Source organism: Prunus persica, chromosome G1 (genome assembly GCF_000346465.2).
Source record: "Prunus persica cultivar Lovell chromosome G1, Prunus_persica_NCBIv2, whole genome shotgun sequence".
Taxonomy (NCBI): Eukaryota; Viridiplantae; Streptophyta; class Magnoliopsida; order Rosales; family Rosaceae; genus Prunus; species Prunus persica.
Genome location: NC_034009.1, coordinates 20,001,326 through 20,026,485, shown reverse-complemented (window position 1 = coordinate 20,026,485; position 25,160 = coordinate 20,001,326). Strand labels below are relative to the sequence as shown.

The 25,160-nt window shown below is 38.6% G+C and overlaps 2 protein-coding genes across 3 annotated transcripts; one reads left to right on the top strand and one right to left on the bottom strand.

Annotated features, from left to right (window-relative positions):
- LOC109946700 lies at positions 321-1,794 on the bottom strand. Its single transcript, XM_020555305.1, has 3 exons — positions 1,081-1,794; positions 636-969; positions 321-469 (listed from the first exon to the last, which is right to left on the bottom strand). The coding sequence occupies exons 1-3, from the start codon at positions 1,792-1,794 to the stop codon at positions 321-323; spliced, it is 1,197 nt and encodes a 398-aa protein (XP_020410894.1).
- On the top strand, positions 6,046-19,732 carry LOC18793590 (helicase SEN1). Of its 2 annotated transcripts, XM_020555673.1 has the most exons (10): positions 6,046-6,718; positions 6,824-7,336; positions 7,503-8,549; positions 8,636-8,960; positions 9,060-9,321; positions 9,418-9,634; positions 9,896-10,257; positions 10,355-10,504; positions 10,652-10,708; positions 19,526-19,732. In XM_020555673.1, exons 1-9 carry the CDS (start codon positions 6,602-6,604, stop codon positions 10,689-10,691), a joined length of 3,033 nt encoding a protein of 1,010 aa, XP_020411262.1. In that variant the 5' UTR covers positions 6,046-6,601; the 3' UTR covers positions 10,692-10,708; positions 19,526-19,732. The 2 variants fall into 2 exon arrangements, with proteins under 2 accessions (XP_020411262.1, XP_007227147.2); XM_007227085.2 differs by lacking the exon at positions 19,526-19,732 and having other exon boundaries at positions 10,652-10,884.

The following is a 25,160-nucleotide window of genomic DNA, read 5'->3' as shown; positions in this document are numbered from 1 at the left end:
CGTTTTCATTACACTACCAATAGCCGTGCAACAAAGGTACAATACAATACCAATACGATGGCAACAAAGGTACAATACAATACCAATACGGTGCATATAAAGACAGGACATAACGTTGTGTAGGAAAGGAAACCAAGTGATGCGAACGTGACTACAATCACATTTCACAACAGCAAATCGAATACAATTTAAATGAAAATAAAAGGTACATCACAAACTAATAGAAATGCTAATCTGTAAGACACATTGGCCAGTGGAACACTGTTAAATAACAGCTGGTTTCCATAAAACAGGTGGAACTGTATGTTCACAAATTGCTACTAATAATAGGCTCTCATTGCAAGGAACTTGTTACCTTGTTCCATATGCTTCACATGACCGTTTAATTGACGGACTTCCATGTATGCAGCATCACCGAACCTATTCATGAACTTCACAGTTGATGACAACTGAGGTACAAACTGAACAACTGTACAATATGCGCAATTAGACACTTCAGTTCTTAAGAGGGACAGATTGTTTGCATGTATTTCGGTAGTGGCCCTTGACACCACACCTTGAGCATTTTTTTTGCCGGGAGTCCTCTCCTTTGGAAGGTACTCTTTGCATTTTGCGACGGCCCGGCATAACCTTACAAACAGGAGGAAGCATGTTGACATTGTTCAAATGTTCGGGAATAACCCATGTGCCTTTAGGTGGTACAGGATAAATAGATTCAGCATATGCCGCTGCCCATGTAGCTCGTGTATAATAAGAAGAGGCAAAGGAGTAGGGGTTCAAATTCAAGTGCCGACATACCGCAATAGCATGCTTGCACGGGAGTTGCTCCAAGTCAAACTTCCTGCACGTACAACTACAGTTTGCCAAGTGCACCAGACCGTTCAAATCACCATCCAGAACATTATACTCAACATCATTGATTTTGACCACATTCATCCTTGACGCAGCGTCTAACCTCTTCCTTAACTTCTGTTCACCCAAATCAGGGCACAATGTAGAATGACATTTCATTGCTAAATCTCGACGTTAACTAAACCAAGTGAGAAGTAAAGTTGTGATTTCATCGATCAAGTGTAGGACCGGAAGCATCCTTGCAAAACGAAGAACTGAATTAATGGACTCCACAATATTCGTTGTCATCACATTATAGCGTCGTCCATCACAGTGGGCCCGAGACCACTTCTGAACGCCTGCACGTAGTAGATAAGTTCGCACTCGCTCATTGTTTATCATCGAGAAGTGACGATTGAACTCCGCTAGACGATAAGACTTCGCTGCCCTTATAAAATACCCCAATATCGGATCCCGTTGCTTCAAGTGAAATGAGGCTTTCATATTGCCCTTCAAGTGATAAAAGCAAATACCATGGCTTGCCCCAGGAAAAACTCTACGCAACCCATGTTGTATGCTAACATTGCGATCAGATATGACAACAAGATTCGAGCAATCACCAATTGCACAATGTAATTTTCTCAAAAACCACTCCCATGCTGCATCGGTCTCCAAATCTCCAATCCCAAAGGCAACAGGATATATGTTGAGATTTCCGTCAAATGCGGTCGCAACAAACAAAACACCTTTATACTTGCACTTCAAATGGGTAGCATCAACAGCAATCACGGGCCGCATTGACGACTTAAATCCTCGTATGCATGCACCAATTGACATAAAAAAATATAAGAAGTGGTCGGCTGCATCAGTCTGAATGTATGTCAAAGTTCCCGGATTTGTACGCTCCAACTCATAACAATAGGAAGGGAGAAGGGAATACGACTCTTCTGCAGACCCTCTCATTGTTTTGAAAGCTAACTCTCGGCTTCTCTAAGCTGTAGAGTAGCTTATGCTGACACCAAATTTTTTTTTCACATCTGTCTTTATATCAGCTGCAGTATAAATGCTGCGCGAATCCTGAAATCTCCATTTAACACAGTCAGACACCAATTCGGCCGTAGCTTGAGGATGGTGACTACTTACAAACCTCAGATCACATTCATGAAGTGGATCGTATTTAACAACCTTAAACTCATGTAATCCAACCTTATATGCCCGAAGTTTCCAAGGGCAAGGCACCTGCCAACAGCGAACACAAAACCGACGCTTCCCAGATTGGACTGTTCTGAACCGAAAGTGGCCTCTAATTGCTGCTAAACTGATGGTTTTTAAAAGGGCAATCTTATTTGGATAAACTCGGCCAACCTTCAAATTTGCTTCCCAATTTATGCACGAAAGGCCTCCACCATAACCAATATATTCCACACTCTCACCATGCTTCGAATCAACCCGAATTGTATGCATTTCACTCGAACTTGATTGCCGGGGAGGTTCAGATTGCACCTGTCTACACTGCACAGTGGAGGGTTCCGCACTGCTGTCCTCATGAGGATGCACAATTGGTGCAGAGTACGGTTCCTCTTCATTGCTAGGTTGATACAAATCAGCAACTATGTTTTCACCGCTTTCAAAATGAACTTCTTCAACCCAATCACTCCAATTAAAACCATTCCCACCATTTTCAGTTTCATTGTGCGCAATTGCCACATTTCTTCGTTCCACAACAAAGGTAGCAGGAGCATTGCTACTCTCAACGCTTACAATGCCATTGCACCCTTCAATACCATGACCTTCGATATTTTTCGAGCTTGCTACTAAAGGGGTTACTTTAGAGGCCATAACATCTGTGTTGTACTTGAGAAAATATTGAACATCATCATTGTCTTCAACCCTTATCTGCTTACTGACAGATGCGGATACAGGAACTGAATACTTCAATGTGACACTATATTTCGTGGGCTCTGCATCCATGATCTTATAAATGCGTTCAACAAGTTCGAAAAACGTTACGTTCCGTGACACTATTATGCCTTTAGCCTCCCCACCTTCATAACTCTAAATGTTATCCTTCTTAACCCAACTTCCATTGTAGCATACCAAAATTCCAACTGTATCCATTTCTGCAAAAAACATAAATAATTACTACACCGATTCATAACACTAAAAAATACAAAATAGATGAATAAAAACATGCACAACAATCATTCCACTACACATATCATCTTCTAAATCCTCAAATCTTCAAACTCAAATTGTAGCTGCTTCAACAATTAACTTTTATTCCTTTTTGTTTTTTTTTTCTGATTTTGTACATATCTGTGGGTTCCAAGTTATTAACAAACTAACATACACATACAATGGCAGAAATATGAACCCTCTAACCCTCCAAGTCTTTTGCACAAATGTAAACGCCTTCAACAAAAGGATCAGGTTGTGATAGAAAGCGTATAATGTAGTACAAGCTCAATTACCAAATTCGAAACCAAAACACACAAACTATACTTCTTACCAAAACAAACCCAGAATGCCAATAAATTCCCCACATTAGCATCTAAATTGAGCCTAACACTAGCCGTATTTACAAATTTTTAGGCCAGACAAAGTTAACATATGATTTTTCTGTGTGCTGTTATTTTCACCATTATCAAACACATTGCACTACATTATACACGCATTCGGTCAATTTTAAACAAAATTCAAGTTCACCAGACAGCTCCCACTGCAGATAATATCACAAACTATGAATTTCAACATATCACAACAAGTGCAAACTGAAAATTTAAGCTTTTATGCCCTCTGTGGTGAAAAGGGGCTGAACGATTTCATAATACACATACACTGCCAAACCAATATCACAACTCACATCCGTTCACAACGACACCGGAAGTCGCCACTTTCCCTTCTCTGTGGAATCGCAGCAGTCAGCTCGATCTGGAGGTCAACAATGGAGGCCGTGCCTTCCGGCTTCGCTGCGCCCAAACTAGGGTCCCAAATTTGAGGACATCTGGGTTATGACGATGGATGGGTTGCGAACTGGATTGCTCAGTGGGAACATGTCTCGCAACCTGGAGTTCCCCCAATTTTTGCCAACCTTCCAACACAGAGGAGAGAGAGTTGAGCTGAGTTCAGACAAGTTCCCTTTCAGAAAAGGGGTGGCAACGGGTTGCTACATGTGCTTTTATATGGAGGGCAGTTTGGTCATTTCACGTTCAAAAGTGATTATATCAGAACACAATTTGTAACCTGATTATTTCAGAATACCACTTGTGAAAAGTGATTATATCAGCATATTGCCCAATAAATATCCAGCATCCATAATATTTAACTAAATTATAAACAGGAAAACCCAAATATGACCTAATAAAATTGGGAGTAAAGTTTTATCCCATGAATTATCATGCTAATCGAACTCAACCCCACAAACTTAAAAACCAGCCAATTCAGCACTCAAACTCATTAAAACAACCAATTTAACCCTTGCCCTTTACGTTTCTCGAATTTCATCCAATTTTCCGTTATGATAAGGGTAAATTTGTCATTTCGAGTAAAGTAAAAATCAATACATAAAATAAAATTATCATAATAATAATAGAATCCTAAATAATAAATAATAACGTTGGCATGTATTATGGTTTGGGGTTTACGGTTTAGGATTAGAAGAGAGGATTAGAATATGGATAACTGCTTCTAATCAAACCACTTAACTTCAGGTGCATGTATTACGTTAGAAACAAGAATCAGGCTATGAAAAAAAATAAATAAATAAAAGGGTTTTTGATTGACATGGTCTCCCAACTATCAAAATGGTCCTACCTTAAAAGTCTGTCCGTCCCTGCAACTCACCCAATTCCTCTCTCTGTCAATTATTATATTGAACACTATTACTTGTCCGCCATAGAATATGGTCATTTGTGCCTTTTGAGGCTCTCCTGGGGAAGATTTCTTGACACATGATGAACAAGCCATAATGAGCCTAAGAAAATACTTCACATACAAGTTATAACAGACCTAGCTATATATAACTTCCTACTTGTCCATGTGCAATAAACTGAACAAAATTATTTGCTGCAACAATGCCTTTAAATTTACAGAAAATGGATCTACGAAACCTCTTCTATGGGAACAGAGGAGCCAAACCCATCTTGTTGAGGGAACAAATCCATGGATTTAAAGTCTCTAAGAGTTGTTGGCACATTCCTTGAATTTTCCAGAAATGGAAAGAAATTCATGGGTGGGGCATTCTGAAGAAACATCGCAGGTGTCCCTGTCCATGTAGCAGCATCAATTCATGGGTGGGACGGTTTTGATACTAAATAGAGAGTTGAAAGACTACTGAAATGAAAAATTTAGTTTGTGTACCAAAATAAAACTCGAGCAATAATTGAAAGACCATTTCAATCAAAACACCCACGAAAAAAAAACCAAAAAAGATTCAAGAATCAGGTTAATCCCAAGAAATTAGATATCATACGAAACTATCTCATATTTAAAATACTTAGCATGAACCATTGCATTGCATCAAACTTCACTTTTTGCACTTTTAAATTCACTTGTTGAGTAAATAGATCTATATGCATCACTATTGATTTCAAAACCATTACGATCAGCATAATTCTCTTCCGAATGTTATAAGAGATTCCAACTTCAAACCCCTACAATGTGGATAAGAAGAACCGGAAAAAAAAAATTGGCATCAGAAGGATGACCAATTATGGCAACAATGGAAAATTAACAACACTAATTCAATATCTTGAATTTGAGCCTTATTCCAGCATTTTATTTATGAACCAAGTCAAACATTCTTCTTTATAATTACCCCCAACAAATAGAAGGAATTGACAGGGATGAGTACATATAGACTTTCTATAGTAAGGATGTACTTATTTTTCCTTACATATAAATAGTTTAAAATACGAATTTGCATTTATATGAACACGGTTATAGCTGTTAAATCGCCGAACTCTTTTGAATTATAAATTAATTACAATCCATTGAATTCTGTTCGCATTAGATACAAATTTGTATTGAATAAAGGTAGGACAGTGGACTCTGGCTTGTGTATGAATGGAAACATCCTTTGGCTTATATTTTTCATCTTCGTTTTCTTCTAATTACTTTTCTGGAGTTAATTTTGCTTTGGTCTGTTCCTTGCTCCATTGTCCTTGTTGGATTATGGTCTTTTTATTTGGCTTGTCTATGTCTTGGGAATTTTTAATTTTTTTCCCCCCTCTTGTTTTAGTTTTTCTGGTTCCATGTTGGCTTGTCTGTTTTGTTGGTGGGTTTTGGCTCCCCTTTGGGCCTCTGCCGTGGTGCTTTTATTGAATCGTCCCTTAACCAAATAAAAAAGAAAAAAAAGAAAAGAAAAAGCTGTCACTTTATAAAAAGAAAAGGCACTTCCAATGTTCTTGTACCCGTTTGTTTTCTTCCTCTCAAAGAAATGTTTATAATGTTTATTTCTTTTTTTCTTTTTTTTATAATTCACACAATAGTCTAAACTTTATGAGGTCGAACCGAGACCACTCTTATTTTCCTTCCATTTTTTCTATTTTAACATGAATTTTAATTATTACAAGTTGTTACTTTATACTTAGCTTAGCCCTTTATTCGTTGCTTGGGTATCAATTTGTTATTGCAAAGCAAAAGAAAACATGAAATGCAGCTGGTGGGAAGCTCTCTTTCGCTGCTCTGCTCTGCTTCGGTGCTAAGCAATTGACTTGAGCTTCCACTTACAAAGAATTCGTTGCGAATATCAGAAAATCAGTAAGCAGCTATGGATCATCAAGAGACTAGTGTGGAAAAGGAGGGAGTTGCTGACAGTGGCTTAATCGATTTGGTCTTCTCCTGGTCTATGGAGGATGTTCTCAACATAAATCTATACAAAAACCAGGTTTGTCTGCTCTTCTTCGTATCTCGTCATGTAGTAATTACAATGTGATGAGTTATGCATGCCTGTTAATTTTGCTTTGATGTTTGTAAATTGTAATTACTACAGGTGACGGAAATTCCTGATACATTTTCGACTGTGAAGAGTTACATGAAAACGTTCATTCCTTCGCTTGTTGAGGAAACACATGCTGATTTACTCTCAAGCATGGAGACTCTGCCACAGGCACCTACTCGTGAAATTCTGGCTGTTACACCTAAGCGTCATAAAAATGCCAAGGACTTTTCTTATGTTATTATAATAAGGGGCAGTGGAGAAGCCGAAAATTATGAGCCGCAGACTGGAGATCTTATTGCCTTGACTGATATTAGACCAACATGCAGTGATCATTTGAACAGGCTGAGAGATTCATATCTCATTGCGTATGTTCGTCCAGGCAGAGATAATAGGCTCTTTATACGCTCATCAAAGCCTATAAGTAGAGGAGGAGGACGAAAACTTTTTGCTGTCTTTCTGATCAACATGACAACAAATGTTCGCATATGGAAAGCTTTGATCTCAGAAAAGGCAAACACAAATATAATTAAGAATGTGCTGCAAGTGCAACCCAATTCATCACAGGTAATTTTTTTTTTTCTTTTCTTTAACATCATGCCCGCACATTAATTAGGCCTTGTTCTATGTTTTCAGAATAAGGATGATCTACTCTTAGTGCATGGTTTGATATGTTTAGTTGCTAATTGATTCGCAAAGCTTCGAACAATGCATTTATGTTTCTTTCTTACAGGGTGGGAATTCTTGTTCAATTTGCTTTTCTAAGGAAAAATGCTCTGCTGCCGTTTCAAATAGATGGCCCTCAATGGGCTCTGATCTAAATGATTCCCAAGAAGCTACAGTTTTGAACTGTATCAATTTGAGTAAATGTACTCACCAAAATACCATCAAACTAATATGGGGTCCTCCTGGGACTGGAAAAACCAAGACAGTTGCTATGTCACTCCTTGCCCTCTCGAAGTTGAAGTGCAGAACACTAACATGTGCTCCAACGAATGTCGCCTTGTTAGAAGTGACAGCGAGACTCCTGGGATTGATTAATCAGTCTCTTGATTATGGAAAGTATGGACTTGGAGATATAATTCTATTTGGGAATGGGGAGCGAATGAAGATCGATAATTATGATGACCTTGTTGAGGTATTTCTTGATTATCGTATTGAAATTCTGGCCCAGTGTTTTAACCCTGGGACTGGATGGAAACATTGGTTGGAGTCAATGATAGGTTTGCTTGAGGATCCACAGCAAAAGTACTCAACAAGGGATGATGAGAATGATTTTCAGACCTTTGAGGAGTTTGTGAAGGAAAAACTTAATTCAGTCGGTGAGCATGTGGAGTTTTGCATGGTAAATTTGTACACTCACTTACCAACTTCTTGCATTTCACTAGAGGTTGTGACTGACATGATTGGAGCTCTGGATTTGCTCAATTCTCTTAAATCTTTACTGCGTGAGGTTGGTTTTGCTAATGAGAGGTCACAATTAGTTCTAAAAGATTTTCTTCGTAAACTGAGGTGGCTTCGTAAATTTTGTGTTCCTAATTTGAAAAATTTGGAGAAAATAAGGAAATTCTGCTTGGCAAATGCTTCCTTAATATTTTGCACCGTGTCAAGCTCTGCTAAATTGCAGACAGAGGAAAAGGCACCCCTGGATTTGTTAGTGATTGAGGAAGCTGCTCAGCTTAAAGAATGTGAATCAGCAATTCCTTTGCAACTACCGGGTCTTCGCCATGCTGTTCTCATAGGAGATGAGAGGCAACTCCCTGCTGTGGTTATAAGCAAGGTTTCATTTTGTCCTTTGTGTCGTATAGTTTAAAAAGTTTGTAAAGCTTTTATGTTTTATGTGAATTTTGAACAATGCACTTTCAGATCTCCGAGAAGGCTGGTTTTGGAAGAAGTTTGTTCGGAAGACTTCTACTGTTGGGACATGAGAGGCACCTTCTCAATGTCCAGTATAGAATGCATCCATCAATCAGCTTATTCCCAAAAAGGGAGTTTTACAACAACCAGATATTAGACGGTCCAAATGTCAAGCAAGGAAGCTATGAGAAGTGCTTTCTTTCGGGAAAAATGTACGGATGCTATTCCTTTATAGATGTAGCCAATGGACAAGAAGAATTTGATCGCGGCCATAGTCGGAAAAATATGGTTGAGGTTGCTGTGGTCTGTGAGATTGTTGCAAGCCTATACAGAGGTAATTTTTACTGTAATCTACTGTAGAGGTTCTTAACTGCTTCATTTATGATTGTGATGCTTGGAAGGTTTTTTCTGTAACTTTTTTTATGCACCGCAGAATTTATTCGAACAAAAAAGAAGGTTAGTGTTGGGGTAATATCACCTTACAAAGCTCAAGTTAATGCAATTCAAGAGAGAGTCACAGAATACAGTGAAGTTTCTGGCACTGATGGATTCTCTGTAAGTGTGCAATCTGTTGATGGATTCCAAGGTGGTGAAGATGATGTGATAATTATCTCCACAGTCAGATGTAACGAGGAAGGATATGTTGGTTTCATTTCCAATCTTCAAAGAGCAAACGTGATGCTAACGCGTGCAAGGTGCTTCTGTCACATTGCGGTTGTACATGTAGTAGCTTATACTGTCTGAATTTTTGGTGCTTCTGAGGAAGTTGATTTGTTTCTTTGTGTCTGTAGGCACTGTCTTTGGATTTTGGGGAACGAAGCAACTTTGATTAGAAGTAACTCTATTTGGAAGAAGCTAATTCTTGACGCAAAGAAACGCAAATGTTTTTATAATGCTGATGAGGAAAAGAACTTGGCTCAGGCCATTGCAGTTGCCCTCATGGAGCTTGGCCAAGTTCATATTCCACTTAATTCTGACTCTCTGCTGTTCAAAAATGCCAAATGGAAGGTGCGCTGCTACGTTTCCTTTTCGTTCGAATTACATTGGACTGCTGTTCTGCATGCCTCCAATATATAGTGTTCTGTTGCACCTAACATTATCAATCAAAGCTTATAGAGTGCACAAATTTCCTTTGAATGGGACAACATGCCTCTTTAAAGGCGAATTCGTTCTTTTAGTCCACATTAAACTTTTAGTGGCTTGGTGCTTAGGATATTTGAGTTCAGATTTTATGTTTTGTAGCATTAAATCAATCTTCTTCCTGTATAGGTTTGCTTCACCAATGAATTTCAGAATTCCATACAAAAGATTAAGGACACTGAGATCCATCGGGAAGTGGTTTCCTTATTAACAAAGCTCGCCAATGGTTGGCGCCAATCTCGCAAGAATAAAAGAACTATAGGCCATGGGACTTGTGCTCAAGTGTTACAGAAGTACAAAGTTAAAGGGCTGCTGAATCTCATTTGGTCTGTAGATGTTCTCCAGGAGAATTCAGATTATGTCCAGGTTTTGAAGATTTGGGATGTTCTTCCAGTTTCTGATACTCCCGAACTTGATAAGCGGCTTGAGAACATGTTTCGTAGCTATACAACCGCTCAGATGAACCTTTGCCTGCTCAGATGTGTTGATGGGTATGTATATAGGGATTTGACAAATGTTCAAGTTTAATATAACAGTACATTTGTGCTAGCATGGCTTAAATCATCCATTGTTTCTCAATTGCGACAGAGACGCAGTTGTCCCAATTAGAATGCCGGTGGATTTGAGCAGCTCCCATGAGGCTGAGGCTGATCCTGTGCAGGTTCTTTCAAAACCATTATCTTCACTCAGTCTAAAAGATGAGCCCCAAACATCAAGCAGTGAACCACAGAGTCATAGGTGAGTTTTTTTTTTTACTTTGTTCATCTTCTTCCATATATCTGACTGACTAAACCACATGTATTTTTAGTACTTTTTCTCTTTCTAAATACAAGATATGTGATGTTATAATTTAAGTTCTAATTCCTTCATATGAAAAACTTTCAGAAAGACTAAAAATAATATGCCCAGAAGGCAGAGAAAGTAGGCCACCAAGTTCCAGAGGTATTTAATTAAGCTTTGTTTAGTTGATGACCGATGAGATAACTATTTATAATTTCCTATCTTCTTCCTACTTACCAAATGAGGTAAATTTTAAAATTAAACATTGCAAATGTTTCTCTCCATTTAAATCATCTTTGTCGTAAAAGTGGTGCTATGTTTATTACAATTACTGAACACATTGTTGACCACCTCTCTAATGCAAATAGGCTCCAAATACATTGATAAGGCCCACCCTATTAAAGTAGTCAACAAAGTGAATAAATGTAGTACAAATAACATCACTGTGTTCGTAAATAAACTTTAGTATATTTGAACACACCTTAACTTCTTAAAATGGTGTGCAGGAGAGCACCATCAATAATATACGTTTTTTTTTTTGGTCAACAAAGATATCATAAAAGCCAACCGGCAAAGGCCCAAAGGGGAGCCAAACCCAACCAAACAAACAGAACAAGCACACCAAACTAAAGAACTAAAAACAAGCCAAAAGAACAAAACAAACGAAAAACCACACAACAAAAGATTAAGCACCAGGCGGAGGGCAAGGATGACCATCCTGAGATAAAATATGAACTAGAGAGTAGGGGTGGGCACTCAAACCGGCAAACCGGAAATCCAAACCGAACCACACCGAACCAAACTCGAAAAAAACCGAATTGACCAAAAAGTCAAAAACCGAATCGGACCGGTTTGGACTGGTTTCGGATCCGGTTCCATGTCTTCAAAAACCGAACCGGGCCGAACCGAACCGGTGAAACTAAAAAAATATATCATTTCAATATATATTTATATTTCATGCTATATTTTTAATTTCACTAAAAAAAAACCTAATATTTATCCAAGTTCAATGTCAAAATATCTCTCTTTTCTCACTTTAATATTTATTTTTTATATGAAATTGAATAATTTGTTAATTTTCAAGTAAAAAAATAATATTTCAGTTGAGAATTGTATTAAAAAATAATTTAAAAAATAATTTTTATAATCCGGTTCAAAACCGAACCGAAACCGGAACAAACCGAACCGGACAGTTTTTGAATTTTTTTTAATTAAAACCGAACCGAACCAAACCGGATGAATAGTATCGGATCGGTTCTAATTTGAAGCAAAACCGGTCCAAACCGAACCGTGCCCACCCTTACTAGAGAGGATGGAGGTCGCACAAGCCACGACTCCAAGCACATCCCCTTCCTGGCAAGCGAGGCAACGGCATCCGCAGACCGGTTCGCTTCATGGGGCACCCATGCCCAATTCAGATTTGTGAAAGAGGCTTTAAGAAACCTAATATCCTTAAGGATAGGATACAACTCCCAATTAGAGGAAGAAACATCCCTCAAAACAGAATTAATAGCCACTTGAGAATCAGATTCCACCACAACATTAACCAAATTCAACTCTTTAGCTCTCAAAAGACCATGTTTCAGGGCCAAAACTTCAGCCATAAGTGGAGATTGGGCAGGCACCTGAGCAGCAAGACCCCCAATACAAGAACCAGCAATCTTCCGAATAATAACTCCAACTCCAACCATAGCAGAACCAGACTTCCAAGAACCATCAGTATTAATCTTAACATAAGAAGAAATGGGGGGTAGCCAATGAGAAGGATGAGGAGAAGAAATCTGAATAGGCATACCCACTGACCCAAGAACTGGCTTCTTGGTAACATTCCAAAATTCCGACACAGCCAAACAAGCACGAGATCTAGTAGCTGCAGGCACAATTGGGATATCATTGTAAACAAATTTACATCGAGCCTCCCAAATATGCCAACAAGTGAAAGCAACAACCGACAAAATCCACCTAGAATTCAGTGAAAACATACTCTCCCCTCTCAAGAGACTGCCCAACCATCTATCCAAAGAAGTAAAATTTTGCAAATCCACGCGATAGCCAATTGCAATTCCAAACCAAACACACGCTGTCCAAGGACAAAGGACCAGCATATGTTCAATTGATTCAGGACTCTCCAAACAAATAGGACATAAATGCAAAGAGGACAACCTACGCTTATAGAGATTTAAGAAGGAAGGGAGAATATTAGAGACCGCTCGCCAAAGAAACTGTTTTACTTTCGGAAGGGTTTTGGACTCCCAAATGATCTTCCAAGTATCAAGAGAAATGGTATGTGAAGATTGAGCATTAGCCAAGGGACACCTGATATTTTGATTCACAATCCAATTATAGCCCGACTTCACAGTAAAGTTACCGGACTTGACCCATAGCCAAACCAGCCGGTCACCACAAACAGACCCCCCGATCGGATAGGCGTAATAGCATTAAGCTCATGTTGGGAGATAAGATGAGCAATGGGTAACAAATTCCAAACTCCATGATTTCAATCAATTAACTCACACACCTTGACAGGAGCATCCACAGGAACAGGGAGACAAGGTTGCAAATAACCACCTGGGATACCTGGGATCCATTTATCAGCCCAAATTGAGGTAGAAGATCCATTTAGAATCTGCCAATGAGCTCCAGAAAGAATGATATCCCGTCCCAGTAGAATGCTTGACCAAGCCCACGAAGCACGGCCTCCTTTTTGAGCCTCCAAAAAGCAGCAATCGGGAAAATATAAACCTTTAAGAATTTGGACCCATAAGGCACCCGGGTTGCAAATAATCCTCCAGGCTTGCCTAGCAAGCATAGCATCATTGAAATAACCTAGGTTTTTGAACCCCATCCCTCCAGCTGCCTTAGATAAACCCATCAGCTCCCAACGCTTCCAATGAATTTTATTTCCCCCTCCTGAATTATTACCCCACCAGAAATTAGCAATAAGTGAATCAATTTCACGACATAGAGTAATTGGACACGACATGGGGTAAGAAGGGATAGCAAACAGAACAACCTTTATCAAAGTCTCCTTACCAGCTTGCGATAAATGTTTTTGCTTCCAACCTTGGACTTTCCCCAAAATGCGCTCTTTAATATAATTAAGAGCCTCTTTCTTAGACCTTCCCCAAATAGTAGGTAAACCTAGGTAATTCCCAGGATTGTCTGCTTCTTTGATCCCAAAAATCCAACATAAATCCTTTCTAACCCATAAAGGGGTATTAGGGCTGAAAAAAATATTAGATTTATCAAAATGGATTAATTGCCCAGAAGCCAAACAATAATCAAACAATATTTCCTCCATCACAACACAATTATGATTTGTAGCAGCTAGAAAGAAAATAGAATCATCAGCAAAGAACAAGCGGCCATTATTACATTATGTCCTGAAAGTGGGGGCCAATTTGTATAAATCCCTATATATGCATACATTTAAAAAAAATTATATAATATAAATATTATGTTAGGTCCAAACTAATTATTGTAAAAAAAAAAAATAAAAAATAAAAAACTTACTCATCATTCAATTCAAAATGAAAAATAAAAAACTCAATAAAGGCCCACTTATAGCATAAATCAATTAATCTAGTTGAATTTATTAGGAAATCAAATACATATATTTATCAACGCCAAAACCCTGCAACATAGCATACAATAAAGTTTTCGACAACCCACCAAAAAAGCAAGAAGTTGAAAATTGAATATAAACAAGAGGTTTCGATAGATACTGTTGGCGTGACTTGTGGATATTGACTTACTTTCTTTACACACCAAGAATTCCTATTATAATTGTAATTGATTTACTTTAATTCCTGATTTCCTATTGTAAATGGATTTAGGAATTTATTATTTACTTGCCCATTCAGGTTTTGTTGTATTATAAATATGACCTCCTACAAGGAGAAGAATACACAGAAAATTCCCACAAACAAATATTCTCTCATAGTTTTCATATTTTAGCATGGTATCAGAGCAGCGATCTTGGGATTGCTGACTCTAGTTTCTAAACCCTAGCCGCCACCATGGGGGAGGATGACTCTTCTAATCCTCATGGCGGTAGCACCACTGCTTCCTCCTCTCCTTCTTAACCAACCATAGCCGAGTTGAGTGCCCAGGTGGCTCAACTAATGCAGATGCAGACTCAGACCTCGAAATTGATCCTAAATCAGGATCCTACCAAGACGACCCCGACCTTGACTCAGACGACGACCCCGACCTCGAATCAGACGACGACCTTGAACCCGAATCAGATAGCGATTCCGACGACAATTACCTATGAAGCTTCCGCTGCACAGATTGGCATAAAGTTGGATGGCACCAACTATGCTCTATGGTTCCAAGTTGTAGAGTTGTATATCTCCGGCAAAGACAAATTGAGATATATTAATGGCGATCTTCCGCAACCTCCTTCGACTGCTCCAACGTTTCCTCGCTGGCGCACCGAGAACTCTATTGTGAAGGGATGGCTTATCAATTCTCTGGAGCAGAGCTTGATTGGCAATTTCATTCGATTTTCAACGGCAAAAGCAGTGTGGGATGCAATTGCCACAACTTACTATGATGGCACTGACACTTCTCAGGTTTATGATCTGAAACGACGAGTCTCTCGTATGCGACAAGCTGGTGGCTCCATTGAAACCTATTACAATACTCTCCAAAGCTTATGGAGAGAAATTGATTTTCGTCGTCCAAATATGATGGAGTATGAAAGTGATATCAAGCGCTTTAATGATATTCTGCAGGAAGATCGAGTTTACATATTTTTGGATGGCCTTGATGATCGTCTTGATAAGGCCCGAAGTGATGTTCTTCACATGACTCCATTCCCTACTGTTGACCAAGCTTATGCCTATGTTCGCCGTGAAGATGTTCGACAAGCAGTGATGATGGGTTCATCCGATCAAGCCACTGGTGCTGGCTTAGCGGCCAAGAGTGCACCTCGATCAGGTCCCCCTACTCGTGCCGGACAGCCCCATAATTCCTCTACTGCAGCCCACCTTCAGATCCAGTCATATGCTACTGCTGCTGGTGCGCCACTTCCTAAAACCATCCCACCTTCCCGTCCCAAGGCTCCGACTGATGGAAGTGGTTGCACGCATGTGGCAACCTCAAACATACCCATGACACCTGTTTTAAGCTAAATGGTTATCCTGATTGGTGGGAAGACCTCCGCGCTGGCAAGCTCAGAGAAATTGCTAGTAATTCTGGCCGTGCTGCTCTTGTCTCTACCGAACCCCCATTAGCCTTGTTCCCGCAGGTAGATCCTCCTGATAGTCCCGCGCTTTCGGATGTCTCAAGTAACCTTGGTTATGCATATCATACTTCTGATCTACGAGATACTACTAGTTGGATAATTGATTCTAGCGCCACTGATCATATGACCTTTGATCCGAATGATTTTTTGCACACCACTACACCCCGCCGCACAAGTATTGCCAATGCAAATGGAGTTACCTATCCTGTGACAGGGGCCGGCACTGTTGCCCTTTCACCTTCTCTGTCCCTTTCTAATACTCTATTCGTTCCATCTTTGTCCAATAAATTAATGTCTGTGAGTCAGGCAACTGAACAACTAAATTGTTGTGCACTAATTTATTCCAATTTTTGTTTACTACAGGATATTCTCACCAAGGAGATCATTGGGCGTGGTACTAAATGAGGGGGGCTGTACTATGTGGATGGCTTCAGTATGGGACGTGCCAATAGTGTGAAGCATCCGTCTGATGACAAGCACCGAAAAATTTGGCTCTGGCATCGACGTTTAGGGCATCCATCTTTTGGTTATATGAGACACTTATTGCCCGAATTGTTTTCTATATTTAAGGACTCAGATTTTCAATGTGACACTTGCATTCTAGCCAAGAGTCATAGAGCATCCTATCCTTTAAGTATGAATAAAAGTACTATTCCTTTTGCTTTAATTCATTCTGATGTTTGGGGACCCTCACCTATTTCTACTCATTCCGGTATTCGTTGGTTTGTCATATTCATAGATGATTGTACACGGATGACATGACTTTATTTGATGAAAAATAAGAATGAAGTATTTTCTGTGTTCCAATCCTTTCACAAACAGATGGAAACACAGTTCAATGCTCGAATCCAGATTCTTCGCTCTGACAACGGTGAAGAATTTGTTAATCATGATTTTCAGACTTACTTCTAGACACATGGCATTATTCATGAGACAACTTGCCCCCAGACACCACAACAAAATGGTGTTGCCGAACGGAAGAATCGTCATCTCCTTGAAACAGCCCGTGCTCTTCTCATTGGTGGCCATGTTCCTCGTCATCACTGGGATGATGCTGTCGTCACTGCTGTCCACCTTATCAACCGCATGCCATCTGGGGTCTTGAACTTCAAAACTCCATTACAAGTGCTCGAGCAACACGGGCCTCTGCCCTCTGTTTTGGTGCTTACCCCTCGCATTTTTGGCTGTGTGGCCTTCGTTCATCTCCACAAAAATCAACGAAGCAAACTTGATCCATGTGCGCTTCGTTGTGTTTTTTTAGGTTATGCCACTCATCAGAAAGGCTACCGATATTATCACCCTCATACCCGGCGAACCTATGTCACTTTGGATGTCACCTTTCTAGAATCAGATATGTTCTTCTATGACCCAGCATCCAATTCTACTCTTCAGGGGGAGGTACCGAGTGAAGAGCTCAATTGGAGCAGCTTGGAACATGAGGATATTCATCTATGCACGAAGATTGCTCTCGGCTAAGAAACAATAACAATCGATCGTCCCGAGTCTGGCATATGCGAATGCTCTCTGCCAAACAACGATCGATCGCCTAACCCTTGCGAAGATGTTTTTGATCCGAGTCATACTCTTACAGATAACTCAGAACAACAAGATGAAGACCCCCCCCCCCTCTCATTCAACAGTACCAACGAACCAATCTCTTGAGAATATCTTTGAGGTAAATACTACTACTAGACTTGTGCATTTAGAGGATAAAACTATTGGATATCAATTACCTTTCAGGCAAAATCGTGGGAAGCCACCAAACCGTTATTCACCTGATATTGGCAAGACATCCAAGTATCCAATTGCAAATCATGTATCCACTGAGAAGCTGTCTGAACCACTCAAGGCTTTTGTGCATCAGTTGTCTGCTATCCATATTCCATCCAAGGTCTCTGAAGCATTGAAAGATCCTAAGTGGGTCCAAGCTATAAAAGAGGAGATGAAAGCTCTTGAGAAAAATCAGACTTGGACATTGGAGACTATACCACGAGGAAAAAAGACTATCGGATGTAGATGGGTGTTTACTATAAAACATAATGCAGATGGATCTATCGAGCGATACAAGGCAAGACTTGTGGCAAAAGGATACACACAGACCTATGGTATAGACTATGAAGAAACTTTTGCACCAGTTGCAAAGTTAAACACCGTCAGAGTCTTATTGTCCCTTGCAGCTAATTTGGATTGGCCACTACACCAGTTTGATGTAAAGAATGCTTTTCTACATGGCGAACTCACGGAGGAGGTGTACATGGACATTCCTCCTGGATATAATACTATTCAGAGTGGAATAGTTTGCAGGTTACGAAAAGCATTGTATGGATTGAAACAGTCACCACGTGCATGGTTTGGACGGTTCACCATGGCAATGAAGAACAATGGTTTCAAACAGTGCAACTCAGATCATACTCTGTTCTTGAAACATCGAAAAGGGAAGGTAACAGCATTAATAATCTATGTTGATGATATGATTATTACTGGGTATGATAAACAGGAAATATCACAGCTACAAGACTATTTGACTACTGAGTTTGAGATGAAGGATCTAGGTGGACTCAAGTATTTCTTGGGAATTGAGGTGGCTCGATCGCAGCAAGGCATATTTCTCTCTCAAAGGAAATATGTCTCGGACTTGTTGACGGACATAGGAATGCTAGATTGCAAACCTGCGGACACTCCTATTGTTCAGAATCATCATCTTGGAGAATATCCGGATCAAGTTCCAACTAACAAAGAAAGATACCAAAGGTTAGTGGGAAGATTGATCTATTTGTCACATACTCGACCAGACATTGCTTATGCAGTGAGTGTTGTCAGTCAATTTATGCACTCTCCAAGTGAAGACCACATGAATGCAGTTCTTCGGATACTTAGATATTTGAAGTCTGCACCTGAAAAAGGACTTATGTTCTCAAAGCATGGTCATCTAAATATTGATGGTTATTCAGATGCAGATTGGGCAAGTAATGTAACAGATAGAAAATCCACATCGAGTTACTTCACATTCGTGAGAGGTAATTTGGTGACATGGAGGAGTAAGAAACAGAATGTAGTAGCTTTATCTAGTGCAGAAGCTGAGTTCAGAGGCATGACTAAAGGGATTTGTGAACTTCTTTGGTTAAGAAAGCTGCTTACTGAACTTGGGTATAAACCTACATCCACAATGAATCTCTTTTGTGACAACAAGGCTGCTATAGCCATTGCACAAAATCCGGTTCAACATGATCGTACTAAACATGTTGAGGTGGATCGACACTTCATCAAACAGAAGCTTGAGGCTAAAGTGTTTTAGTTTCCTTTTGTGAAATCCGAGGATCAATTGGCGGATATTTTGACAAAGGCAATTTCCAGTAAAGCATTCCACAATTCACTGGATCAGTTGGGCATTGGCGACATCTATGCATCAACGTGAGGGGGAATGTTGGCGTGACTTGTGGATATTGACTTACTTTCCTTACACACCAAGAATACCTATTATAATTGTAATTGATTTACTTTAATTCCTGATTTCCTACTGTAAATGGATTTAGGAATTTATTATTTACTTGCCCATTCAGGTTTTGTTGTATTATAAATATGACCTCCTACAAGGAGAAGAATACACAGAAAATTCCCACAAACAAATATTCTCTCATAGTTTTCATATTTCAGCAGATACAACATAGCCTGACTATCTTTCATTGTTGTTCAGCATTATTTATATTTTGTATTGATTTTTTTTTCAGGGAAGAATATAAAGCAGACCATTGAATTTTGATAAGCTATATCACAAGAAAAATTGAATGGCTTGGCTATGTTGTTCATTGAAAGGACATAGTAGAAAAGTTTGATTATGTAAAGTTTAATTGATACTTTTGAATCAAAAAATATAAGACGAGTGATATTTAAGTGAGATACATTTTATAAAATTGTTGTATAAACTACATGTTTGTTTCTTTTCTATTACAATTGTGAATTTGAGTTCATATTATATTTATTTTAACTACTACAAAAAGTGAAAAAGACGACCAGAAAACAACGACGGTCTAAGTGAAAACCGTCGTGGTTTTTAAAAAGACGACGGTTCTAAAAACACCGTCGTGTAATACAACCTTAGACAACTAAAAAATGGAGATTCAAATGGCTGTTCAAAAACAACGACGTACATAATTAAACAACCGACGTCTATTTGAAACAGATTTTCGCAGTGTAAAATCAATGCCAACAAAGAACGGCAGAAGTTATGAATCGACCGACGTAGAAAGTAAAGACGACGATTTCAATAAAAATCGCCGTTTTTACTCATAAAATAACACGACGAGGTTTTCGTATAAGACGCCGTATAATTACAAACAAATCCACGGCTTTAAAATACAAAATATCGCCGTATTAAATTAATGTACAACGACGGAAAATATAAATATATGGACGTCATTCTCGTATAGTTCTACGACGTTATCTTTAAATCGTTACAATAAAATTTAACGTCGTATTTATTCATTTTATACGTCGTACCTTTAATTTTAACCGTCGTCTTAATAAGAATTTTTGTTAACAATTTTTTTCTTTGATTTTCTTATCCTACGTTGGTAGATCTACTTAATGACAAGAATTGAAATAACCACGACGGTTTATATAGAAAACTGCCGACATAATCAGATTTGTCTGAGATCCAAAGGGTTACGAAATCTTACCAGATGGAACTCTGTTCCACATCATAATCTTAACAGATGAAACAGATTTGCAATCAGAGAGACAATTTTTTGGAAGTTGATGATGTGTGTGCGTTTGTGTATCTACAAATATTATACCTAACGTCGTTGCAAATTTGCAATCAGAGAGACAATTTTCAACGACGGTTATATTATACCTAACGACGTTTAAAAAACAAATCAACGTCGCTAAACAAATATATTACGTCGTCTTAGTCTTACTTAAGACGACGAAAAACGACGACAGTAATAAAAAAACAGTTGTTGTTTTTATATTCTTATTTTATTTAAATCTGTCCTCCAAAAAAGAAACTTTACATATTCCAGAACATTAATTTCCTTCATTTTAAATTTCCTCCGGAAAAAAAAACTCTATTTATAACGCACTGTAATTGAAAAATAAACTGAAAGGTCACGGGAAAAAAATTTCTATTCATAATTTAACAATTCAAATCCACGTCGGTTATATTAAACCTAACGACGTTAAATGAAAAGATTCCACGTCGCAAAACAAATATTGCGCCGTGTTAGTTTATGGTTTCTTTAATAGTTTCAGTTTCTTTAACAGTTTGGTCCTTTATCTTTCTGCAGGACTTGTATAGTTCAAAGCATTGACTTGTATAGTTCAGAGTATAGTTCAAAGCACTGATTCGATTGCTCATGCTTTATCGCATTCATGAAGCCATTTCTATTCTTTATCGCATTCTTGAAACCCATCTTCTTCTTCTGAAGCTCTACGGATAAAGGAAGAGGCTATCACAAATCTGACGGATCTTCTTAGCCAAGAAAATCAAGCAGAGGATCAGGCACATCTGATCTTCAGATTTCCCTGAGAAGCGAACTTTCCTTCGACAGCGAGTGGAGGCCAGGCTTGCATCTCTTTTGATGGAAAGCAAGGAGTATTCAGAAGCACTAAATGTCCTATCAGGCTTGATCAAGGAAGTGAGAAGGCTAGTTGACAAGCTTCTTCTTGTGGACATAGATTTGATGCGAGTAAGCTCAATTTCTCTTTGAGAAAGACATCCAAATTACTGTCTTTGAGATGTGAGAGACAGTGTCTCTGAGAGAGGAAGAACTTGGAACCCTAAATGTAAACAGAAAATGAATGAAAGCGACAAATTTATAGAATAAATTTTTAAAACCAACGGCGGTCCTTACAAAAAAACCGCCGTTTAAATTTTAAAATCAACGTCGTTATGAACGACGTATATTACATAAATCCACGTCGGTACATTAATAAAACCGACGTGTTAAATGATCTACCATGACGCGAGTTATTACTTATGTACTTTAATTTTTGTGTTTACTACGACGGTACCTACTGTCGTACTTATTTACCACGTCCGAAGTTAAACGTACTGTCGTATTTTGTAATTTATACGTCGTAGTTATATGTAACCGCCGTATTATTTTTTGAAATGGTTTTATATGTAAGCAACTTTTCGTGTACCTGTCTTACACATGCACTGTTTCCAAACCTGATTAAAAATTTCAATCTCCCAGAGAAAACTTTTAGACTTTTTTCCTTGTCAGAGCACTTTCAGAGTATCTCATCGTCTTCCTCTCGTCTTCTTCGTCGTCTCTGAACTTAAACATCGATCGTCTTCCTCTTGCTTTCATTGCACGCAAAAGGTAAGCTTTCATTTTCACTATTTTGATTGCTGTTTTGCATGCTCATACGTTTTTTGTTTGAAAAATCTTTTTACCTTTTTTCTGGCCAAAATCATTTTACTTCTTTCCAAGTTCGAAAAAATATACAGACAAAGAGGGAAAGTTTCCAACTTTGAAGACAACTACCTCAACTAAATAAGACGACGGTAGCTTCTTATTTACGTGGTTAAATATGTAGACCACGACGGTTCGTCAGTCGTTCTAGCGTCGTCTGAAAATTGACAAAGTTGTTTTTAAAATTATAGTCTTTTTTTATTTGCTTGTTTAATTGCAGGTTTGATTTCTCTGGACAATGGTTTTTGTTTTTCCCTAATTTGATAAAATATAAAGAAAAAGAAATTAGGGTTGGTATCTAATATAGACGACAGTATCTTATTGTTTTACGTCGTGTGAATGTTAATACCACGACGTCATAATAAAATACCGTCGTCTATATAAGATTCCAAAACTTTCTTTCTTGGCCTTGTATTTTATCAAATTAGAAAACAAAAACCATGGTTCAGAAAAATCAAATCTGCAATCAAACATTCACAGAGAAAGAAAGAAGGGTTTTGGATCCTTATATAGACGACGGTATATTACTACTGACGTCGTGTGAACATCAATACCACGACGTTATATAAATATTCCGTCGTTTATAGTTAATTATTACGTCGTTTGTAGTTAATTATTTCGTCGTTGTTTAATTACCTTGGTTTTAAACATTTATTACGTCTGATATTATTTCATTGCGTCGTTGAAAATCATATCATACGTCGTATTTTATTAATAAACCGTCGTTTGTGTTCTTAATCTTTTCTTGAAATATTTTCACTTGCAGTTTTGTCTGTAAAAATGGTTTCTCACCAAGACCAAAGTAAGGATTCTGGCTCCAACAAAAATGGAGGTAAGGAGCAAGTACCTCCTCAAGAGAAGTCTTCGAAGATAATGAAGTCTTCGAAGAAGATGAAGTTTGCTTCATCATCTGCTGATACAGAACCAACCAACGCGACAACAATCTCTGATGATTCAAAGGCTGGTCGAGGTATGAGCACAATGCCTCGTGTTGTGAAGAGAAAACTTCAGAAACTGAGGCCAATTGTTGAGTACAATAAAAGGGGGAAAGGAATTGGCCAAGCACACAGTGAGATGCAGTCCTATATTGGTGTGTTGGCACGCTCCAGAGTCCCACTTGTGGACTTGAAATGGGCTCAAATCCCCAAGGATATAAAGGAGCAGATTTGGGAAGCAGTTGACATTGCTTTTGTAGTAGGTCAAGGGGGCAAGAACTCTGTCTTAGCTTCTGCTGCCAAGAAATGGAAGGATTTCAAGTCTACACTAACGAGGCATTATATCCTTCCATACACCAATGACAGGGAGAGATTAAGCCAATCCCCTGAAACATATAAATTCATAGAGAAAGCACAATGGGATGCCTTTGTAGCTTCAAGGCTATCCAAAGATTTTGAGTCTGTGCATTCTCAACATGCACAGATTATGGAGAAACTCGAGTACAATCATCGATTGTCTCGAAAAGGATATGCTGGTTTGGAGGATCAATTAGAGGAAACCATGCCTGGGGTAGAAATTGATCGATCTACCTTATGGAAGAGAGCTAGACAGGACAAACATGGTAACATCCCTGATCCAAAGGTGGCAGAGAAAGCAAAATTAATTGTAAGCCTACTCACTCTGTTTTAAATTTTTATTAAACTGTGAATAATTCTTATTACGTCTTATGTTATATTTGGCGTCGTGTGAATGATATTACCACGTCGACATTTTTTAAAACACGTCGTTAAAGGTCTAAATAGGAATCACAACTCTGTTTTCTGTAATTATAGCATAAGATGTCGGTGGTTCAATTTCGCGTCGTCTGTATTGAATTACTACGTCGAAATGTTTTAAACAACGTCGTTAAAGGTGTGAATATTGAATCATCCCTCTGTTACATAAGACGTCGGTGGTTTATTAATTTCGTCGTTTTAAAGAAATAACCACGTCGGTATAACTACCGTCGTGATAAATTATAATAACGTCGATTTATATGTTATTGCGTCGTGTGAAATTATATAATACGTCGTTTGTATATAAATAACCGTCGTGTGTTTTTGTTCTTACTTTTTTATATATCTTTGTTTCAGGATGATTTGCAAACACAAGTCTCGGAAGGCAAAGTCACCGTCTCTGGCAGCAATGATGTGCTGACCATGGCTTTGGGCCCCGAGCATCCAGGCAGAGTCAGAGGAGTAGGTGCTGGGATCTCACCAAAGCAATATTTCAATTTACCCAAACCACAGAGAGTGAGCTTTGACGACCGTTTGAAGGACAGTTTAAGAGTTCTCCTTCAAGAAGAGACTAGAAAGATGGAGGCTAAGGCAAGGGAAGAGGCTTTAAGGATGGAGGCTAGAACGAAACAATTGGTAGAGGCTGAGAGGGAGCATTTCCTGAGTCAGCTTTCCCAATTAATTCCCAATTTTGATCCAAGCATGCTTAAACCCAGAATTAGCCAAAGTCCCAAAAATCCAATGTCTGACAAAGCAAGCTGCTCTGGAGGTGATGTGAGATCCCAGCATTTTGAGGATGATACTGCCAAAAATGGGAAACATCAGGAAGAAAAGGTAACATATCTGAACTTTGAATTCTCTGTTTTTTTAAAAACCATTAGACGTCGTTATTATTAATAAAACCGTCGTTTGAAATACATACCACGACGATTTTAACAATAAACCGTCGTTTGTATTTCAATACCACGTCGTATTTAGTTTACTTGTTTTACACGCCATTAAACGTCGTTATTTTTAAAACTTTGTGGTTTTTAGACGACGAAGTTAATCATTCCCGACGTCATAGATGAAGAGAATAAAGAAGAAAAACAAGATGAAAAGCAGAAAGAAGATGACGACCAGGTATGTTCACATAACTTTGCCTTTTTTATTTGTTTTTCAAAATTCCAGACGTCGATATTTTTCTTTAAACCGTCGTTTGTTTACAACTTAGACGGCGGAATTGTTTTCTA

Excerpts from the sequence above, each read along its gene's own strand:
- LOC109946700 (XM_020555305.1), bottom strand. The coding sequence starts at position 1,794 with ATGAGAGGGTCTGCAGAAGAGTCGTATTCCCTTCTCCCTTCCTATTGT. Across the intron at positions 970-1,080 it reads GTTTTGCAAGGATGCTTCCG|AAGTTAAGGAAGAGGTTAGA; the intron begins GTCCTACACTTG and ends TTGGGTGAACAG. Across the intron at positions 470-635 it reads CAACATGCTTCCTCCTGTTT|TTGTTCAGTTTGTACCTCAG; the intron begins GTAAGGTTATGC and ends CATATTGTACAG.
- LOC18793590 (XM_020555673.1), top strand. The coding sequence starts at position 6,602 with ATGGATCATCAAGAGACTAGTGTGGAAAAGGAGGGAGTTGCTGACAGT. Across the intron at positions 9,635-9,895 it reads TCAAAAATGCCAAATGGAAG|GTTTGCTTCACCAATGAATT; the intron begins GTGCGCTGCTAC and ends CTTCCTGTATAG. Across the intron at positions 10,505-10,651 it reads AGTGAACCACAGAGTCATAG|AAAGACTAAAAATAATATGC; the intron begins GTGAGTTTTTTT and ends AAAAACTTTCAG.